Source organism: Pyrus communis, chromosome 12, assembly GCF_041283825.1.
Source record: "Pyrus communis isolate YQ-2024b chromosome 12, ASM4128382v1, whole genome shotgun sequence".
NCBI classification, from domain to species: Eukaryota; Viridiplantae; Streptophyta; class Magnoliopsida; order Rosales; family Rosaceae; genus Pyrus; species Pyrus communis.
The window spans coordinates 20,270,414-20,290,182 of NC_142576.1; the positions used below are offsets into that span (position 1 = coordinate 20,270,414).

Here is a 19,769-nt window from a genome sequence, read left to right on the forward strand (position 1 = left end):
CGCCTAATATATCAAGAGTTTCATCCATTTCCCACCTAATGTTTGGGAAATTTTGCAACCTATATCCATCCATTTCCCGCCTAATGTTTAACCCAAAGAAAAAAAATAACCAGCTTTTTTTTTTTTTTTTTTTTTTATCTCTTATAACATTTTAACTTGAATAAAAATAAAATATGTAATAAAAAACATAAATATAATTTTATTATTAAATATCATCACATACTAATTGAAACATAGTCTAATTAACACTTAAAATATATAAATAATTAATATATTTATTCCAAGCCATCAAAACGATAAGATTCACTAACGCTTAAAGTTTATTTATACTTTAATTAAGTATAACATTAATGCGTATCCCATCAAAATGATGAAAGTATGAATAAACTCTTACGTATTAGTGAATTTATCGTTTTCACAGGATACGTATCCTACAAAACTAATTTCAACAATCCAACCGTCAAATTTGTTTATACATGCTTCGAGATCGTATACTCCAAAAATTGCAAAAAACAAACATTCAGAGATGAAGTAATGAGACAAAACTTTTCAACGGTTATAAACGAAAAATCATTATTTAACGGTTATTTTAGCTCCGATTTTGATGACTTTTTACAGCTACACTCCTTGACCTTATATGAATACAATGAATGAATTCGATCTTTAATTTAAAATATTTACACTGGTGGATACCACAAAATCTTATGTTATACTTGATGAAAGTATAAATAAACTCTTAAGTGTTAGTGAATCTATTGTTTTGATGGGATACGCATCTTAGAAACTAATTTCAACGATCCAACCGTCAAACTTGTTTATATATGCTTCAAGATCGCATACGCCAAAAATTGCAAAAAACAAACATTCAGAGATCAAGTAATAAGACAAAACTTTTCGACGGTTATAAACAAAAAATCACGATTTAACGGTTATTTTAACTCCGATTTTGATGATTTTTTACAGCTACACTCCTTGACCTTATATAAATACAATGAATGAATTCGATCTTCAATTTAAAATATTTACACTAGTGGATACCACACAAATCTTATGTTATACTTGATGAAAGTATAATTAAACTCTTAAGTGTTAGTGAATCTATTGTTTTGATGTGATACGCATCCTACGAAACTAATTTCAACGATCCAACCGTCAAACTTGTTTATATATGTTTCGAGATCGCATACGCCAAAAATTGTAAAAAACAAACATTCAGAGATAAAGTAATGAGACAAAACTTTTCGACGGTTATAAACGAAAAATCACGATTTAACGGTTATTGTAACTCCGATTTTGATGATTTTTTACAGCTACACTCCTTGACCCTAAATGAATACAATGAATGAATTCGATCTTCAATTTAAAATATTTACACAAGTGGATACCACAAAATCTTATGTTATACTTGATGAAAGTATAAATAAACTCTTAAGTGTTAGTGAATCTATCGTTTTGATGTGATACGCATCCTATGAAACTAATTTCAACGATCCAACCGTCAAACTTGTTTATATATGCTTCGAGATCGCATACGCCAAAAATTGCAAAAAACAAACATTCAGAGATAAAGTAATGAGACAAAACTTTTCGATGGTTATAAACGAAAAATCACGATTTAACGGTTATTGTAACTCCGATTTTGATGATTTTTTACAGCTACACTCCTTGACCCTAAATGAATACAATGAATGAATTCGATCTTCAATTTAAAATATTTACACAAGTGGATACCACAAAATCTTATGTTATACTTGATGAAAGTATAAATAAACTCTTAAGTGTTAGTGAATCTATCGTTTTGATGTGATACACATCCTACGAAACTAATTTCAACGATCCAACCGTCAAACTTGTTTATATATGCTTCGAGATCGCATACACCAAAAATTGCAAAAAAAAAACATTCAGAGATCAAATAATGAGACAAAACTTTTCGACGGTTATAAACGAAAAATTACGATTTAACGGTTATTTTAACTCCGATTTTGATGATTTTTTACAGCTACACTCCTTGACCCTAAACAAATACAATGAATGAATTCGATCTTCAATTTAAAATATTTACACTAGTGGATACCACAAAATCTTATGTTATACTTGATGAATGTATAAATAAACTCTTTAATTGTTAGTGAATCTATCGTTTTGATGTGATACGCATCCTACGAAACTAATTTCAACGATCCAACCGTCAAACTTGTTTATATATGTTTCGAGATCGCATACGCCAAAAATTGCAAAAAACAAACATTCAGAGATAAAGTAATGAGACAAAACTTTTCGATAGTTATAAACGAAAAATCATGATTTAACGGTTATTGTAACTCTGATTTTGATGATTTTTTACAGTTACACTCCTTGACCCTAAATGAATACAATGAATGAATTCAATCTTCAATTTAAAATATTTACACTAGTGGATACCACAAAATCTTATGTTATACTTGATGAAAGTATAAATAAACTCTTAAGTGTTAGTGAATCTATCGTTTTGATGTGATACGCATCCTACAAAACTAATTTCAACGATCCAACCGTCAAACTTGTTTATATATGCTTCGAGATCGCATATGCCAAAAATTGCAAAAAAAAAAAAACATTCAAAGATCAAGTAATGAGACAAAACTTTTCGACGGTTATAAACGAAAATTTACGATTTAACGGTTATTTTAACTCTGATTTTGATGATTTTTTACAGCTACACTCATTGACCCTATATGAATACAATGAATGAATTCGATCTTCAATTTAAAATATTTACACTAGTGGATACCATAAAATCTTTTGTTATACTTGATGAAAGTATAAATAAGGGTAGATTTTTTAAAAATCTCATGAACAATGTTATTTGTTTGAGTGAAAATTAATAATAATAAGTGTGAAAAATGTAATCACACGTAATGAAAAGCTTTACAACTTTCATTAAGGGGTCAACTCCGAAATTTAGTATGTATATACTAATTTAATATTATGTTTTACATTTTTTTGGGTCAAATTATGTTTTTCTTTTCAGTTTTATTGTTTTAAAATATAATTTTCTTAACGGGTAACGGGTCGGGTCATATTACCTGATAATATTAACGGGTTGATTTCGGGTCGGGTCATATTACCTGTTTACTTTAACATGTATTACACGACACGACCCGTTAAGCTATCGGGTATGACACGAAAACGACACGAACACGAGAAACACGACACGAATGCCAGGTCTATTTGGGGGTAAAATCATCATCAACAGAGAGGGACTGGGTACATCGGACGGTCAGATGTCATCGAGCTGATAGGCCCACTTGACAGTGACCATCCACATGAAGGTCCACTTTCCGTAGCCCAAAAAGGGCCTCAATGATGGCGGGCCCAGTCCAGAAACAGGAAAACAACACTAGTCAAGTCCTAGGGCCCGAAAAGGACCCAGCACGCTACAAGTCACGGACCAATGGGGAGTAGGGCCCACTATGCACATTATTGGCATCTTCTGATTGTACAAAGAAAGGCAAAGCTTTTCTGAAGCTGCCTACCGTATGTCTGGTGTCTGACAAGCTCATGAGGGTTGGACACTTGGGAGGTGAAGAAAATAAGAAAAACAAATGAAAAAAACTTGAAACCTTTAAGTTTTAATGATAAAGACAAAATAAAAAGTAAAGTCAATAGTACCATGATTGACTTTTTAGTGTAAAAATATGATTTTTCATTAAAATGAACAGTATCAGAAGTTTTTCGTTAAAATTCCCAAGAAAATATGGGGCCTATTTTATGCCTTCTGTCATTTCAAAACTCAGTTCAAAAAAGAAAATGATTTCCGCACTCTCTTTTGAATTCTCCCTTAATTTTGTCCCCTTATCCTTTTATTTATCATAAAAAGAAGGGAGTGCAATTGATGGAAGAAGAGTGCCGAAAGTAACGTTCATTCCGCAAAAAAATCTGTCAATTTAGGATGGCTAGGACTTTGGATCCTAACCCTAACTCTTAAGAAATATCTAGCAATCTCAGAAAGCCCAAACAGGTGTACAAAAACAAAGGACATGAACCCCATTCATGTCCCACCACCCCCCCCAAAAGCCCAAACCCACATAAGTCTGGGCCTAACAACAAAAGCCCAGATCACTCGTCTTTGGGCTGTATTTTCTGCCCACAACCAGAAATTACAAGCACCTAGTTTTCTCTTAATCACAAGAGGTGCAACTGCTTGTATACATTTATGTTTCTATCGCTCTTACCAAATGACTAGTAACGTAATGGCATAGATAAACATATGGTTTGACACCACCAACAACCGATGATAGATCTCGCCTAACAAGGCCAAGAGTTGTGGTTATATACGAAAGAAGAAAAGAATGCATTTGTAGTAGATAAAAATTTCAATATTTTGCGGGAAATGGACACAGAAATGGAAGTTCAAACATTCAGTAATAACGCAGCAAGGATAACAGTGGTGAATGAATTGGCACGACTAGGGTAACCTATGAACTAGGAGTGTCGGAAGGCAGGTTCAGTCGTCACTTTCACTTACGAAATCAATGGATGAACAACCAAGATACTTGCTGCCTTTCGAGAGAAGCTAACAACAGAACAAGACATTAAAACAAAGATGACGTACCATGGACACGATTAAAGCACCCTGAAGACAAGCTAACAAGTAACAACTATACCATTAATCATCTGAACACAAAGGTACAATCTACAAGGATTCACCATGCTTATCAGTCAACGCGAATACTTCACATATCAAACAACAAAAGGGTAGGGTTGTCCACTGAATCAATCATTCTACCCTTTGAGCTCTAAATTTCTATAATCCCTGAGCTATGATTCATCTTTCAGTAGTACAAAACTATAGATAGAAAACAAACTTACAATGAGTGGCAATCATACTGTCAAGCAGTGAGTAATCAAAATATCACAGCATGTTCTTCACTAGTCAAAGAGTTGAAAGCAGCTAAGGTAAGCCTGCACATTAGGATTTGTTATCAGCATGTGATATATCACCTAGGGAGGCAAAAGAAGCAACTAGCGACAATCAATATCGCCTCCAGATAAACTGATGATGAAAGAAAAAAGTACAAGGCTTAATGAAATCAATTAAATGACAGACTTTGAGTACATTTTGGTGCTTGTGGCTCATATAAAACAGTAGCGCTTTTTTGGAAAGGAAGACAATTCCTCGAGGGGAACAAATTTTGGAATGGCAGTTATGAGTGGACAGATGTAGGGAAATGCGGCTAAAGCCCCCATTGATAAATCAACACAATGGGATATGAAATATTTACACGGTGAAGAAATTTCAATGAAAATACAATGGAATGAAAACCGGGGGATCATCATTTCAGAGAACTTGCATACTACTCTTTAACAAATTTATACACAATTTTTATTAATAAGCAGATATTCTCCATTATCGGATGTAAATTAGGATTTTAATAGATCTGACCCAGGCTCTTCAGGGTAGGTGTTTTTTTTTTATTTTTTTTTTTTTATAATTTGATCGAATACAGAATCCTGCAAGCTGAATTAGACTACCATTTCACAAACTTAATCCCTACTTTGTTCAGAGAGAGAGAGAGAGAGAGAGAGAGTTAAGTGCTGGATAGATAATTAAATCAGATACCATAACTGTGGATCATCAAAAATAAAACATATCACCACCTATATATACAGGATACAGCGACTTCTAAAAGCAATCGATATCATGATAAAAGAATAATAGGTAAAATATGCCATCGAGAAAACTTTGCAACCTAAGGAGGAATCCGTTAATCCTTAATCTTGATACCCCCATCGATATCATGTATCTGTTAATCATTCATGTCAACAGGTGCTACTCCAAGTAATAAAAGGTATATACAATGAAAGTAGATTATGAAGTTTCGGTTCTAGAATTCTAGAAAAGAGGCACGAATGTCTAATTCTTCAGATCCGGCCGTCGGAATTAATATTCCAGAGATGGCAATTCTATAACCAAACAGCAGCGAAACACTTAATTAGAGATAATGAATTAAATGATAACACAAAGAGCAAAAAAACATTTCCCTGCAAAAGGTAGTATGCAAAAGTCTATTTATACTGTAAAGAACAAACCTGATGATGATTACAGCAAGGAGGGAAAAGTAGAAACCAAGTTTGACAAGCCTGCATTTCTTCTCAGTATTAAGAACCCTGAACACTTCAGTCACATCAATAAGATGCTGCTGTTTTACAAACCTGAATGAATCATGGGGAAATGATGGTTATGAAGTTGGGAATGCAAGTTCACCCCCCGTCCTCTCAAACATAAATACCACACATCAAGATATGCATATGGACAGTCATTTAATAGGTACTATAAACCAAAACAAAATCTAATTTATAGTGGATCAAGCAATAATTTATTTCCAATTCTTTTTGTTTCACCACTCAATTTAAATGGAATAGCAGAGCAAAAGTTTTAACAATCAAGAGACACACTAACCCTAAATTGTCCAAAGTAACATCGCTGCTAATGGCATGTAATAGAAGAGATATGAAAAATTCCCTATTATTGGGGAATGCCGTGAGTGGTGAGGAACATAGTACAATGGCTTTTTTGTTATCCTTTTATGAAACTAAATACAGAAATCCAATCAAAACTTCCAGATATAGGACCAATGACTTTTAGAAGAAAGAGTGAAGGAAATGCTGAGTTTCATTCTTTTAAATGTCACCCGCAATGATGGTGAAGAATACATATAAAGAAATTAACAAGGCCGGTTAAAAGTAACAGAAATCCTTCCCGTCACCATCCATGTGGTCTTTCCACTCAAAATATGAAAAGCACTTTAAGAAATAACAGTGACATTATTGATGCTAGTTACTAGTTAGTGTCTAATAAAGTATGTCAAGTCTGCTGACTATTGAATTCAAAAGAAAACGTGAAATGCGGTCCAACTGCATTCTCGAAAGCAAAATATTGCGACAGGTGGTTAGAACACTTTAACCCCTTGAAAAATTTAGGACAGAAGTTGTTAAATAACAAGTTAGACCAATGATGAAATTAAAATTTCAGTCAATCTTTTAGCTTATTCACCTTCTTATGCCTGATATAGTGCTATATTACAAGAATATTACCCTAATTCTCTCAACTATACCAAGTCTAGTCAAATCTATCTGTCACAATTTCTAGATGGAAATCACAATTCTGTTCAAAAAGTTAAATCGGTGTTGATTATGTTTTCGATATGCATTCATTTCAGTTAAAACTTAAAACACAAATTGTATCACAAGCATTATGTTGAGATAATAGCATCACATAATTTTAGCAATCCAGTGCATATTCAAATGACGAGTAATACTTACAACATCGCAATATAGCAAGTAAGAGGGACTGTAATAAGGAACATGAACCAACGTTGAGCCAAGAGGAAAAAAGAACAGAACACAATGTGCACTATGAACTCAGGGACAACCAATTGATTGATGCGATTTGATAGTTCGTACGGGTTGAGATAGTCAGCCTCCAAGTCTGTTAACATCACATACTACAAAATGCATAGAAGGGGAAAAACGTTAGAGGCGTTTCACTCGAGAAGCACAAATATGAATTTCATCCATGATGCCCAATACATGTAACTATGCTATGAAAACTCTCTAACCCACAAATAACAGAGGCAAATTTTCAGATTTACGATAAAATTTGGACCGATTTCTCCCATATTTGTTCATATTAACAGTTAGTATACTCCCTTGAAAAACCACAAATCACAGGAAATTAAGAGGAAAATTTCAAAAACCCACAAAAATTTCCACTTTCCCAAGAAAATTCAGCACAAATACATATACTTGAGCGATCTCAGAGAGCTCTTGGCTCCCGCATTAACAAAACAAACCCAAAACGCCCTTGAAAAGAAAAATTAGGGAAAAAAGAGCAGCAGCGATTCTAGGGTTTAACGGTGGTGGCATTCATTAGGGTTTAGGATTATAAGAAAGAGAAATGAAGAAAAAAACAAGTACTTGGTAAAGGCTGGAGGCGAAGAGGGCAAGGTCAACGCAGAAGCAGATTAGCCAATAGATCAATTCCCAAGCCATGCCTGCTTTCTCGTTTGCCTGCTTTCTTGCACAGAGGTTCGCTCTGAAGCTCAGTGTGTATGATAGGCTTTTTAGCCAAAAACATGCAAGGGTTTTTTATAATGAAAATCAACAAAATAATGAGTTTATTTACTGTAAATTATTTTGATTTTACGCTCATTATTACGTAATACAGCAAGAAATTATACTAATTTCACAAATTATTTTAAGTACAAACCCTCAGTAATGAGATTTTATTTGTAACTTTCTTAAATTTCTGTTACTTAATGAGATTTTATTTGTAACTTTTTTAAATTTTTGTTACTTTTTTTATTTTTAATGTTTTTTTTATATCCATTTCTCTTGTGTGATTTCTTATATACTTTTATTAACACCCTATAATTTTATAAAGACACTCAATTGTTGTAAAATCGATGGTATGTACAGTGGAATAAATAAAACAAAACACAAAATTTACGAAATTCCTCTACAATCAGTGTGACTGGAGTACGTCATCGAAGTAGCAATGGTGCTTTCATCATAATTTAAAATAATAAGAATACATAATAACTCTCTCTCTATTATCCCCTCTACTCTTTCTCTCTTTTTTCTCTTCCTCTTCCATGAACTTCTTACTCTCATCCTTAGGTGTGTTGTGTTCCATAAGACTTGCTTTTATAGAAGCAAATCACGAGCAACATAGTGAAAGGCATATTAGCAGAGTCACCTGACATTCCATCCAATAAAGACATATTGAAGTGGATTAATGGCCAGCCATCCAGTCACCTTTACAACATCAACATCCTTCTTTTTTCTGTTGAACTTCCTTTTTATGGGAACCGGATCCCCTCTGGATTTAAGAGAACTGAGTCCATTAATCAATGAATCCAAACCATTGAAATTTGATTCAACAACTACAATTATTATAACTTTAGAGGACCCTTGTTTATAGTCATTAAATCAAATTTCAATAGTCAGGATTCATTAATTAGTGGACTCAATTCATTTGAATTCGGAGGGGATCTGGTTCCCTTTTTGTGTTCACCAATGTTGAACCTTATTTGTTGACTTGGGTTTTGGTGTGTAAACAAATTTATTGAAGATATAAACATATCTCTATATACAGAGGTTTTGATCGACAATATCTTACGTACATGAAGAAAAATTTTAATCATTTATTGAGGATATAAACGTATCTTTATGTACAAAGCTTTTGATCGATAACATTTTACATACATGAAGAAAATTTTTAATCTCTGTAAGACATTTTTAACTAAAACTTTCAACAATTATCACCAAAATCTATTTTGTTTGCTTTCTCGGATAATCACATGTGTGACATTCAATGATTCACTCTATATTTTACAACATTTCAAAATTTATTATTAAGAAAAAAGAAAAAGAAAATGTCGCAAAACACCAGAAATTGAAAAATAAAAAGAAGAAAGCAAAACCCCTCTTCCCGGTTCATCTGGAAGACGCCCAACGGCTCCGATCACTGCACGATATATAATACTTTGCCGCGCATTCGAGCAAAACCCCATTTGAACGAACAAATGTAAACGCTCAATCGGCATGAAGCTGCAATCTTTGAACAATGGCTATGCAATCCGAACCCTCAGCCCCAAACCCAATTGCTCCGCGGAGCTGAAACTCCCAGCAACCGTCCGATCATGCGCTCCGGAACAGGACCTTCGAGGCCAGTCCGTCGCTGTAAGCTAAGCTATTTCATTCCCTTTCTGATTCCGTTAAGTTATTGCAAATCAATCTTCCGAGAAAGTTTGGTGTTTGCAGATTGTTGGGTTGGGAAAATCTGGGAGAGCTGCGGCCAGGCTTGCTCTTGCCAGAGGTGCTTCAGTTTTCGCCTTCGATCAGAACCCGAATCTGCGCCTTTTAGAGGTATGCCCAAAAATCCATTTGTCCCACTGATTGCATTGTGTATGTGTGTGTAGCTGTGTTTGTATTCATAAACAAGAAAGAGAAATTGGCTGAAATGATGAAAACACTAATCCCAATTACTGAAACTATCAATGTTCTGGATTTTATTGATATGTCATGAATATTTGAATTGATAATGTCGTTAATATTGATCTATATTTAAAATCCTCATTTCAGCAATTGGGATTTGTAAAACCCTCATTTCACCCAATTTCCCTGCCATCATCGTGCATACTTCTAGTGGTTTAAGTTCTAGTTGGTTGCAGAAAGATCCGCTCTTTGAGAAGCAATATGACGGAATAGGTGCTTTGAAAACAATCCTGGGTGAATTTGATGAGGAGCTACTTAATAATGCGGACAGGGTTGTGGTGTCCCCTGGAGTTCCCCTACAAAACTATGGTCTTTCGTCTTTGTTGCAGTCGGTAAGTTAGTGCGTTCATAATATGTGCCTACCATTGAATGAATAAATCTACAGACAACATACGTATATGTTTAATTTTGAATAAGTTTAAGCTTTGGTGCAACCATTGAATGAATAAATCGAAGACAACAAACCTATAAGTTTAATTTTGAATAAGTTTAGGCTTTGGAGAAATATATACATTTACTTGCCTTGCTTTATGTATCATAACATTCTTTGGTTATACACGTGTGGACTGGTGGTGTAATGTTTCTATAATCCGTTCTGAATGGATTCATTCAAGTAAAGGCATTGGACAATGCCTCATTTAGGGAAATATGCAGCCTTATTTAGTTTAGCTGTGGATTCCTGAGATTTTGTCATGAATTCTTTGGTGCTGAAATGCAGGGAAAGCAGGTAATGTCTGAATTGGACTTTGCTGCTGAAATTCTCCCAAAAAGTGTAAAGATTTTAGCAGTGACAGGGACCAATGGAAAATCAACTGTAGTCACTTTTGCTGGACAGGTACTAGATCTTACTCTTTTTATTTATTTATGCTTACAACAACAACAAGGCTTATCCCACTAAGTGGGGTTGAATTAATTTATGCTTATTCATGGTAATTTAAGTATCAATGTCTCATATTGTTGCTGATAGCAACAGAAATCTGAACCGAAACACTAAATCTAAAGCCCAAATGAAAAATGGACAGTGAGAAAAATGCTATCATTTCTGAAGTTCACAATATAACAACCTAAATGCGTTTTACCAATCCCCAAACTCCAAAAATGGATGAATAATCATCAAATATCTAGATAAGTTGCCTTGACATTGCTTCCAGCATGCATTGCTTTCAATTGGCACAAGTCCCTGTCTGCTGTCTATAGAAGCTGCAGCATCCATGCAAAGTTATGTTGGAATGAAGAGAGTTGTTAATTAGAATACTAGGATAAATTTAGTTTCTTATATCATGAATTTATCCTGTTGTAAAATGGAGTCCTTAATTAATTTCTTCTCATATGAAGGTAGATGCTTAGTCATTTTGGAATCGAGACATTTGTTGGGGGTAACCTTGGTAACCCACTCTCAGAGGCTGCTTTCCAATGCTTACAGCCACCTTCTTCAAAACCCAAGTTTAAGGTGTGTCCAATAGTCTGGGTGAATTGTGTTCCTGTGTTTGTGAAAGTGATTTTGCAATAACATAGTTGAAAGTCATTGATTAACGAGAATTTTTGGCTCAACTTGAAATTTGTTGAAGAAAATAGGAGGAACTTAACAGACATATATGGATGTTGCTACATTTTTCCAGGTTGCAGTTGTGGAGGTTAGCAGTTATCAAATGGAGATTCCCAGCAAGTACTTCTGCCCTTCTGTAAGTGCTTTTTTGAAACTTTGCGTCGTTGCACCCCCTTCCAGCTTTATAAATATTTCACACTTTATTTCCTCCTTCAATATAATATGCTTTTGTGGAGGTTGCTGTGGTGTTAAACCTTACACCTGATCATCTAGAAAGGCATGGGACAATGAGGGATTATGCACGGACTAAATGCCGGTTATTTTTTCACATGACTGGTGCCAAGCTTGGCCTTCTTTGTTTTGGTATGCACTTTGTCATTCTCTTGGTAAATGTATTTTGGGTCTATAGAAATTTTCTGAAGTTATTTCTGACATCCATTGTCAGGAATTTACCCATCATTGCTGTTTTGTAATAGGTTCCTATTAGATTATAGGTAAGGCACGAAAAAGTGAGTTTGTGGGGTTGGGTTGGATATCATGCATGATGACTAAACCCATTTTTCTGATAGCAAGATTAAACTAGGACTGGATATAACCTGTGAAGTCGAATGCTTAGATTTTTTTTTCTCTTCTTTTTGAGAAACTAATTCTCAGATTTCTATATAACTGACTTTAGAAAAGAAAATTATTAGGTTCCTTAAAAATGACTTCAATGCAGACCCAGAAGGTATACGGATGTTGACATGTAGAATGAACCTTGATCACCACAATACTTTTTTCTTTCGTTCTTTGGTTTGAAAATCTACTTCTAAAAGTGATATTGGGATGACTTCTCTTTCCGATTAGCTGTGGTTTCTGTGATACTTAAAAAGGGTCTCCTAAGTCCATTGGATTATCTCCCGGAGTACTCCTATGGCTGATCTTTCTTTGGCCCCATCCCTTTTGGAAAATAACCCTTATGCCAGCTTAATCAGTTATTCTCACAGTTGAGATAAGATTCGGACCGCCACTCTAATCCATTCATTGAGTGATCCCTAGCTCTCACATTCGAGTGTTTGCTCGTCGCTTAGGCCGGTGATCTCAGGTTGGGGATAGGGAATGCAGGTTGGTCAATGTAGATCTACTTTGTGTCAGGTAGATTGTCATGTGTTGATGTTTACAAGCAAAGAGAAAGATGCAAATGTTATGAATACATTGACCAACCTTTGAGTCAAACTATATATGTTTCTATTTGGTTACACTGGACATCTTTGAAAGTACAAAGCACAAACGTTATGAAATACTGCATAGGATGCATGGAGGCTGGCAATTTTTAAAACCATGTGTAAAAGTACTGGAAAATAGATGATGACCAGAACCTTTTCAGTTGGTTTCACTTTATCCTCATTCATCTGGTGTCTGTGTATGTATCTGTGATTTTGGTGATACCATACCATTGTTGCTATATGAGACTTGGTATATGTTTCTGACGGCTTTTCTTGCAATCTATTTCAGGAAACCAGTACTTAGATGAAGCAATTATTGAAAGCTTGAATGAACTTAATATTGCGTGGATAGGAGCCATTCCAGGTGTGAAAGTAAGAATTACTTCGCTTGTTATTTTAGGAACTTTGCTGTCAACTAATCGACCATTATAAGTCCACATATCAATGTCAAAAATTTGGAGAAATAAAGATAGAAGTCCAGCCCCACGTGATATTAAGAATTTGGAATATTGTCTTATTTTGGATGCTTGTAGTGTTGCCATTTTATTTTAGAAACAGAGAAGGAAATTTTTTTCGAAAGCTACGGCTCAAAGTCATTGGTGATAAATTTTGGAATGAAACATAAACCATAATTTATATATTAGCATCACAAGTCTAAATTTATACTTCATTCATGTTTTCTCCTTTCTGCCTTTCTTCAGTTTTACTTTTAGTATCATATATGGTTTTAATTTGGTAATGTGTATTAAAATTTGAAAGATTGACATGGAGACAAAAATTGCAAGCTTAGAAGTGCCTGCATTGGGAGTCAAGTCACAACTACAATTGGGGGCAATGAAAACGATGGGGGGACACAACTTTCACAATGCTGCGGTGGCTGCTCTGTCTGTTGTTGGACTGAATGTTGGAGTTGATGTTGAAGCCATAGGTCCATGTATTGAAAAATTAAGGGCACCACCTCATCGTATGCAAATTGGTCAGTTGAAACAGATGCACCTCTCTAAGTAGTGAGCTGTTTCTTTCTTCAGTCCATCTTGATTGGAAATATGAAATCAATGAGTTGGAGCATGACCTTTTTTCCCGTGGATCAAATTTATGTCTTTTTCACTACTTTAGTTTTGTTATGCAGTATGCAAGGATATTCATGGAGTAACCTGGGTCGATGACAGTAAGGCAACAAATGTGGAAGCAACATACGCAGGACTAATGGGTCTAAAGAAACAAAAGTCTGTGGTTCTACTTGGGGGCCTTGCGAAGGTTACAATTTATCCTAGTTGCTAAATGCTGCTTTAATCTTCATACTTCTCAGTTGTCTTTGTTTTTTTTCCTTACATGAAAAGCTTAGAGTAAGACATCGCGTTCACCAGTCAAGTGGGGAGGAAAAGATGGAAAATTAATTGGAGTTAAATTAATGGATTAACTGAGACATTGTTTATAGTAAAAATGAAAATGTGTGAAGTTTCTTTTATCATTTTACACGTCAAGTTCATGTGAGAAATCCCTGTTTGTTGTGCTTTGCCAAATACTCATTTGAGTACGCATTAGATAAGTCAAAATGGTTAGTGCATGTGCTAGTAGTGTTGCATCATTAGTATGAATTATGAATTGAAGAATTAGACTCTCGCTTTAAATTTAACTTTATTACAATGAATTTTACTCGTAAATGAAATAATTACATTAAATTTTAGGAGGAATTCCAATGGAATTCACATTAGTTTAACAAAGTCAACATATATTTCTCGTTTATGTGATCTAACTTCTTTCTTTTTATTCAAACAAACGTGTCACTGTTAAGATTTTCATGATAATGTTTTTCTTTTGCAGGTGTTAGTTGGACAAGAGTGTAATGGTTTTGAACAATTGATAGAACCTTTGAAGTACCAGAGATGTGTAATCACGGTATATTATCGTTTCCTCTTGATTTATACTTAGTTGCGCATATCAGTGCTTGTGCCTTCAAATCTCGTAGTGGTTTTCCAATATGAAACATAGTTTACCTGCATCTTGTGATCATTTTTTACCAACGAATTCTCAATATTCTCCCTGACTAATGCTATCTGTTCACCAATGCCTCGAAGTTTGGGTCTTCCGGAATGCTGATTCAGAAGACGCTGTCTGATAACGGACTTAGCATTCCCTGCATCAGAGCCGTAAATCTTAAGGATGCTGTCAACTGGGCTAGGAGGATGGCAGAACATGGTACGTACATCATTGCTCAAAAGTGCTAGAAAATCCGTTTGTCTATTATTTGCATTCCAGCCCATTTCTGTTTAATTGCGTATTAGTGGTTCCAGTTATAAAACATCTACGTTAAATGATTGGCATTGAGCATTGTTTTAAGATATGTTTACCTTAAAATTTATGAATTTTAGCGATGCGAAGATATCGAGCTTATTTCATTATTCTCTGATTGTTGCAGGGGACAGTATTGTATTAAGTCCAGGTTGTGCAAGCTTTGATGAATTTAGAAATTTTGAGCACAGAGGAATGTTTTTCCAGGACCTAGCATTCACATACGTATCCGGGTAAAATTTTCCATCCAGGATGAATATTTCGTATCTGAGCTCGAAAATTGTTAGTCCTTCGATCTGTACTAGTATTGTAAGGGGCCTTTTCCCCAGCTGCTCTCTCCTTTAATGTATTTTTCGCAATGTTTTCGACAATTCATAAATCAATCCTTTTCTTTTGCTGAAGAACATTCTCAAATTGTTTACTTTAGCGTAAACTTCAAATTTAGCATTTATTATGAGAGTTCTCACGGTTTAGTATTGTTCTTCTTTACTTGTAAGTGAGAGGTTTTGGTTTGATTCTCGTTAAAAGCAAATTTGAATCATATTATTGCTAGAGTAAACTTCATATTTTCCCTCTGGATGGTAAAAGAGTGGGGCGAAGCCAACGTCGACTACCATAACATCTATTACGAGAGTTTTAATCCAAATTAGGGGTGGGCATTGGAATGGGATTACCAGCCAACCCCTACCCGGTATGAGTTGGTTTGTGTTGGATTTTAAGCATTAAAACTTTACTTTTGGGTAAAAACCCGTTGAATAGGTGGGTTGGATTGGGTTAAAGTATTATTAATGCGATTGAAACCGTTATATCTCGAATCAACTTTAAAGGTCAAAATTGAAAAGCTCACGTTGAAAACGAGAAGTTAACATAAACCGACATATTAGTAGAGTTTGTTTTTGAAAGAATTATTTTAATATAAAATCAGTTGACTTATAGGGTGTGGCTTTAATACTCCGCAACACACAGTACTACATGTTATTTAGTCGTTAGATTTAACTTTCATAACTGTTAAACCTTCTATTTTCATTCTCATCCATTCATTTGTAATATGACTCGTTCTTTGGATTCCATTACCAAAACATTTTACGAATGTGATCGGGTGTTTCAAAGTCCAAAAATATTGGACTGGATTCGAATGTGGGCCTTCAGTTATTATAGCCCAAACAGATCCCAGCCCAGTGATTACGTCATGTGCCTTCGTTAAGTCCCCTCAAAACCCCTCTGCCTCTTCCTCTGTTGCCTGCCGCTGCACCTCTTCCTCCTCCTTTTCCTCTCCGTCGGTCTCAGCGCCACAGACAACGCCGCCGCCTTCTCTCCTTCTCTCAGTCTCAATCTTCACTGTGTAATTCATACTTCATCTTGCTCGGAAATAATTTTTTTTTTTTTTTTAATTTTCTGTGATTACTATTTTATTAAATTGAAAATTTTGAATTATTTTGCATAAATTGGAGGCCGAATTGATTGGAATTAATTGGATATGAACTATATTAATTTTTATGTTCGGGTTGTATGTTGAAATGATTACTCTCAGTTTATTTGATAATTTTGGATTTAGAAATTTTCAACTTCAGTAAGCTCTCTCTTTTGTTGTGATTGAGTTTAAACATATTCTAGTTGAATTTATCTCAGTTTTGTGGTGAATTGTTCATATCTACTATTCGGGTTGGTTTCGACAACAGCTTTTAATGTCTGCATTTTCGTTTCTATTTTCCTACTAGAAAAGCAATCAAGTTTGGACTGGATTGAACTGAGGAAAATTTAGAGTTTAGACTGCAACTGTCGTACGGGCTTATGAACATATTTTCCTGCATGAAGTACGCACTGATCGTTCGCTGCATATAGTGAGGAAGAAAGAGGAAAGTGATAAAGGAATGGAGATAAATTTGGGGCACTTGGCGTTTGACATTGATTTTCATCCATCGCAGCACTTGGTGACTACAGGTCTTATCAATGGCGATCTTCACTTGTACCGATATGCATCTGATTCAGTACCTCAAAGGTCAATTTTCTTAAGTTTCTCCGTTATTTTTTCTTAATTAGTCTTTGCATTCTTATATGATTATTATTACTATGATGATGATTAAGATGAATATGATTTTAGGGTGTTGGAAGTTCATGCACACAGTGAATCTTGCAGAGCTGTTCGCTTCATCAACAATGGCCAAGGTATCATTGAGTTTTTACTTTTTAGTTATTTGATATTGTTACTGTATCATAATTAGTTGTGCTAATAAGAAGTTACTGATGGATGATGATGTTAGCCATTTTGACGGGCTCTCCCGACTGTTCAATTCTTGCAACGGATGTGGAAACTGGTGCTGCTATTGCTCGCCTCGACGAGGCTCACGGGTCTCTCTCTCTCTCTCTCTCTCTCTGCTCTGTAACTAGTCAGCTCTCAAGAAATTCTCATTTAGATCATGACCTAACATTCCTTAATCAAATTCAGGTCTGCAGTCAATAAGCTTATAAACTTGACTGAGTCCACAGTTGCCTCTGGAGATGACGAAGGCTGTATTAAGGTCATTTTGTGTTTTGCTTGTGCTTCATTTACCGTTGTTTTCGTTGGTTTTGTCGTTTTTTGACATTGCTTATTGGTCAGGTGTGGGATACCAGGCAACAGTCTTGCTGCAATACTTTTAAAGCTCATGAAGAGTACATTTCTGATATGACTTTTGCGGCTGATTCCATGAAACTCCTAGGAACTAGGTAGTCCTTCGTGCCCTTGTTTTTTATTGTATTTCCCTTACTTTTGCGGCAAATGCAACCCTCAAGAGTTGTTCATTTATATTTGTTCTTTTGCATTGTTAAGTGGAGATGGGACTCTTTCTGTTTGCAATCTTCGAAGAAATAAAGTAAGGTTTTTTTTCCTTTCTAAAACTGCTGTAAATTACAAGGTCAATGCTTTTAGAGGATTACTAAAAGATTTCCAAATTTGGTTCTATGGTAACGACAGGTGCAAGCTCAATCTGAATTTTCAGAAGAGGAGCTACTGTCTGTGGTTATCATGAAGGTTGCATTGCGGTCTCCCCCTTTGAATTCCTTCCCGTGATTTTATGATTTCATCAATATCATATATTTTTCCCTCTTGCTTTTCTTCTCCTTTATTCCATGCCTTTTTCATTCTTTTTGTTGGTCAGAATGGTCGGAAAGTGGTGTGCAGCTCACACATTGGGAATCTGTTATTGTACTCATGGGGATCTTTCAAGGACTGCAGGTATTTGTTATTTTCATTTTTAATCATGTTTAAAAAGTTGAAAATCGTAATTGGTGGGGTAACAAACCGGAAGATATGTTGTCTTTAATCATGAAAGAAAGACTTTCAACTTTATTGCTCCTCTCTCTCTCCCACTTCTGATTTTCCGTTCTGGATGACCCTTTGAATTCCAGCGATCGATTTGTTGATCTCTCTCCGAATTCTGTTGATGTTTTGTTGAAGGTGAGTTGGTCATGTATCTGTTTTACATTTGATGGCATTTAATTTTTGTACGAGTGTTTGTTGAAGCATTTTAAAATTTGTTGTGTCAGCTTGATGAAGATAGGTTGATCACTGGATCTGAAACTGGACTTATCAGGTGAAATAGCATGCAGAATCGATTCATTATATTTCATTGCTCTTTAACCTTTTTAGCATTAAGATTGATTTCATACAAATTTCTTTCAGCCTCGTAGGTATATTACCCAACAGAGTCATCCAACCTATTGCAGAGCACTCAGAATACCCGGTTGAGGGTCTCGGTAATGCATTCTTTTATTTTTAGAGGGTTGAGTAATCAAAGTGTGTTTCTTAACTCCACTTGTTGAGCATTATATAACAGCTTATTATTCATGGAAAATACATTATGGTGGCGAACTCATTGCTGCTGAGTTCAATATGGTCTCGTTGTTGAATCTTTACCATCAACCTAAAATCAATTTTCTTATTTGTTTGTGGTTGGTTAACAAGCTGTCTTGTTTCGTTTTGTAGCTTTTTCCCACGATAAAAAGTTTCTGGGCAGCATAGCACATGATCAGATGTTGAAGGTTTGTGTCTCTCTCCCCCTCTCTCGGTGCTCTTTTATTAATCTGTCGCGTTTATGATTTCAACCTACTTTCTAGTAATGATCTTAGTAGTTTTATGAATTGACCCTTGACAATTGCTTAACGCAGCTGTGGGATATGGATGAGTTATTGCAAGGTTCGACGAAGCCTTCAAAGCCTCAAGCAGCTGTGGAGGACAGCGATAGTGATGATATGGATATGGATATTAATCCTCCGAAGTCGAACAAAGGTTTGTTTACGTGATTGGCTCCAAAACCAAGCACATTAGTCATTATCGAAAAGCATTATTTAAGCGAGGTTACTATCTTTTGCAGGGACCAAAAGGAAAAATGCAAGCAAAGATCGTGTTTCGGGAAGTTCAAACGATTTTTTTGCTGATTTACAGATGGAGGGTTGAAAACGGTTTGTAAATTCCGGTACAACATTTTTCGTTGGAGCAAAATGCATATAGTTTCCCCTCACAATTGCTAGACCTCTTAATCACTTATTCCCATAACATGCTTCAGGGGATTATAAGATATTCAGTTTTGGTTTATGTTAACTTTTATGATGCGAGGGAGGGAGGTTTTCAATTTAATTATTTGTCGAACCAATCTTTTGTATCTGAAGTTGTAAAAAATTCTCCCTCACAGTTTTGCCATCAA

The 19,769-nt window shown here is 35.2% G+C and overlaps 3 protein-coding genes across 8 annotated transcripts; 2 read left to right on the forward strand and 1 right to left on the reverse strand.

Moving 5' to 3' along the window:
* Nucleotides 1–4,630: 4,630 nt before the first annotated feature.
* LOC137745219 (protein cornichon homolog 1) lies at nucleotides 4,631–8,123 on the reverse strand. Of its 2 annotated transcripts, none has more exons than XM_068485136.2 (4): nucleotides 7,963–8,123; nucleotides 7,309–7,490; nucleotides 6,076–6,198; nucleotides 4,631–5,949 (listed from the first exon to the last, which is right to left on the reverse strand). In XM_068485136.2, the coding sequence occupies exons 1-4, from the start codon at nucleotides 8,035–8,037 to the stop codon at nucleotides 5,871–5,873; spliced, it is 459 nt and encodes a 152-aa protein (XP_068341237.1). In that variant the 5' UTR covers nucleotides 8,038–8,123; the 3' UTR covers nucleotides 4,631–5,870. The 2 variants fall into 2 exon arrangements, with proteins under 2 accessions (XP_068341237.1, XP_068341238.1); XM_068485137.2 differs by having other exon boundaries at nucleotides 4,631–4,947; nucleotides 7,963–8,122.
* A 1,280-nt stretch (nucleotides 8,124–9,403) lies between these two features.
* LOC137745989 (uncharacterized) lies at nucleotides 9,404–15,491 on the forward strand. Of its 4 annotated transcripts, none has more exons than XM_068486031.2 (13): nucleotides 9,404–9,729; nucleotides 9,811–9,915; nucleotides 10,221–10,376; nucleotides 10,763–10,879; nucleotides 11,384–11,494; nucleotides 11,664–11,726; nucleotides 11,827–11,953; nucleotides 13,085–13,167; nucleotides 13,555–13,771; nucleotides 13,925–14,052; nucleotides 14,620–14,694; nucleotides 14,874–14,994; nucleotides 15,215–15,491. In XM_068486031.2, exons 1-13 carry the CDS (start codon nucleotides 9,592–9,594, stop codon nucleotides 15,322–15,324), a joined length of 1,551 nt encoding a protein of 516 aa, XP_068342132.2. In that variant the 5' UTR covers nucleotides 9,404–9,591; the 3' UTR covers nucleotides 15,325–15,491. The 4 variants fall into 4 exon arrangements, with proteins under 4 accessions (XP_068342132.2, XP_088536853.1, XP_088536852.1 ...); XM_088680726.1 differs by having other exon boundaries at nucleotides 9,442–9,729; nucleotides 13,085–13,159; nucleotides 13,586–13,771; XM_068486032.2 differs by having other exon boundaries at nucleotides 9,551–9,729; nucleotides 10,132–10,376.
* Nucleotides 15,492–16,298: 807 nt separating this feature from the next.
* Nucleotides 16,299–19,769, forward strand: LOC137745553 (WD repeat-containing protein 55). 2 transcript variants are annotated; one of them, XM_068485514.2, is made up of 15 exons: nucleotides 16,299–16,429; nucleotides 16,806–17,086; nucleotides 17,189–17,253; nucleotides 17,349–17,436; nucleotides 17,534–17,606; nucleotides 17,687–17,793; nucleotides 17,897–17,939; nucleotides 18,041–18,097; nucleotides 18,225–18,301; nucleotides 18,475–18,523; nucleotides 18,613–18,659; nucleotides 18,749–18,822; nucleotides 19,052–19,107; nucleotides 19,234–19,354; nucleotides 19,440–19,769. In XM_068485514.2, the coding sequence occupies exons 2-15, from the start codon at nucleotides 16,959–16,961 to the stop codon at nucleotides 19,520–19,522; spliced, it is 1,068 nt and encodes a 355-aa protein (XP_068341615.2). In that variant the 5' UTR covers nucleotides 16,299–16,429; nucleotides 16,806–16,958; the 3' UTR covers nucleotides 19,523–19,769. The 2 variants fall into 2 exon arrangements, with proteins under 2 accessions (XP_068341615.2, XP_068341616.2); XM_068485515.2 differs by having other exon boundaries at nucleotides 16,301–16,429; nucleotides 16,811–17,086.

Coding starts and splice junctions, on each gene's coding strand:
- LOC137745219 (XM_068485136.2), bottom strand. CDS start 8,037: ATGGCTTGGGAATTGATCTATTGGCTAATCTGCTTCTGCGTTGACCTT. Junction 6,199..7,308: donor ACTTGCTATATTGCGATGTT/GTAAGTATTACT, acceptor TGATTCATTCAG/GTTTGTAAAACAGCAGCATC. Junction 5,950..6,075: donor CTTGCTGTAATCATCATCAG/GTTTGTTCTTTA, acceptor GTTTGGTTATAG/AATTGCCATCTCTGGAATAT.
- LOC137745989 (XM_068486031.2), top strand. CDS start 9,592: ATGAAGCTGCAATCTTTGAACAATGGCTATGCAATCCGAACCCTCAGC. Junction 10,880..11,383: donor TAGTCACTTTTGCTGGACAG/GTACTAGATCTT, acceptor ATATGAAGGTAG/ATGCTTAGTCATTTTGGAAT. Junction 14,695..14,873: donor ACCAGAGATGTGTAATCACG/GTATATTATCGT, acceptor AATGCCTCGAAG/TTTGGGTCTTCCGGAATGCT.
- LOC137745553 (XM_068485514.2), top strand. CDS start 16,959: ATGGAGATAAATTTGGGGCACTTGGCGTTTGACATTGATTTTCATCCA. Junction 17,087..17,188: donor TCTGATTCAGTACCTCAAAG/GTCAATTTTCTT, acceptor ATATGATTTTAG/GGTGTTGGAAGTTCATGCAC. Junction 18,302..18,474: donor GGATCTTTCAAGGACTGCAG/GTATTTGTTATT, acceptor TTTGAATTCCAG/CGATCGATTTGTTGATCTCT.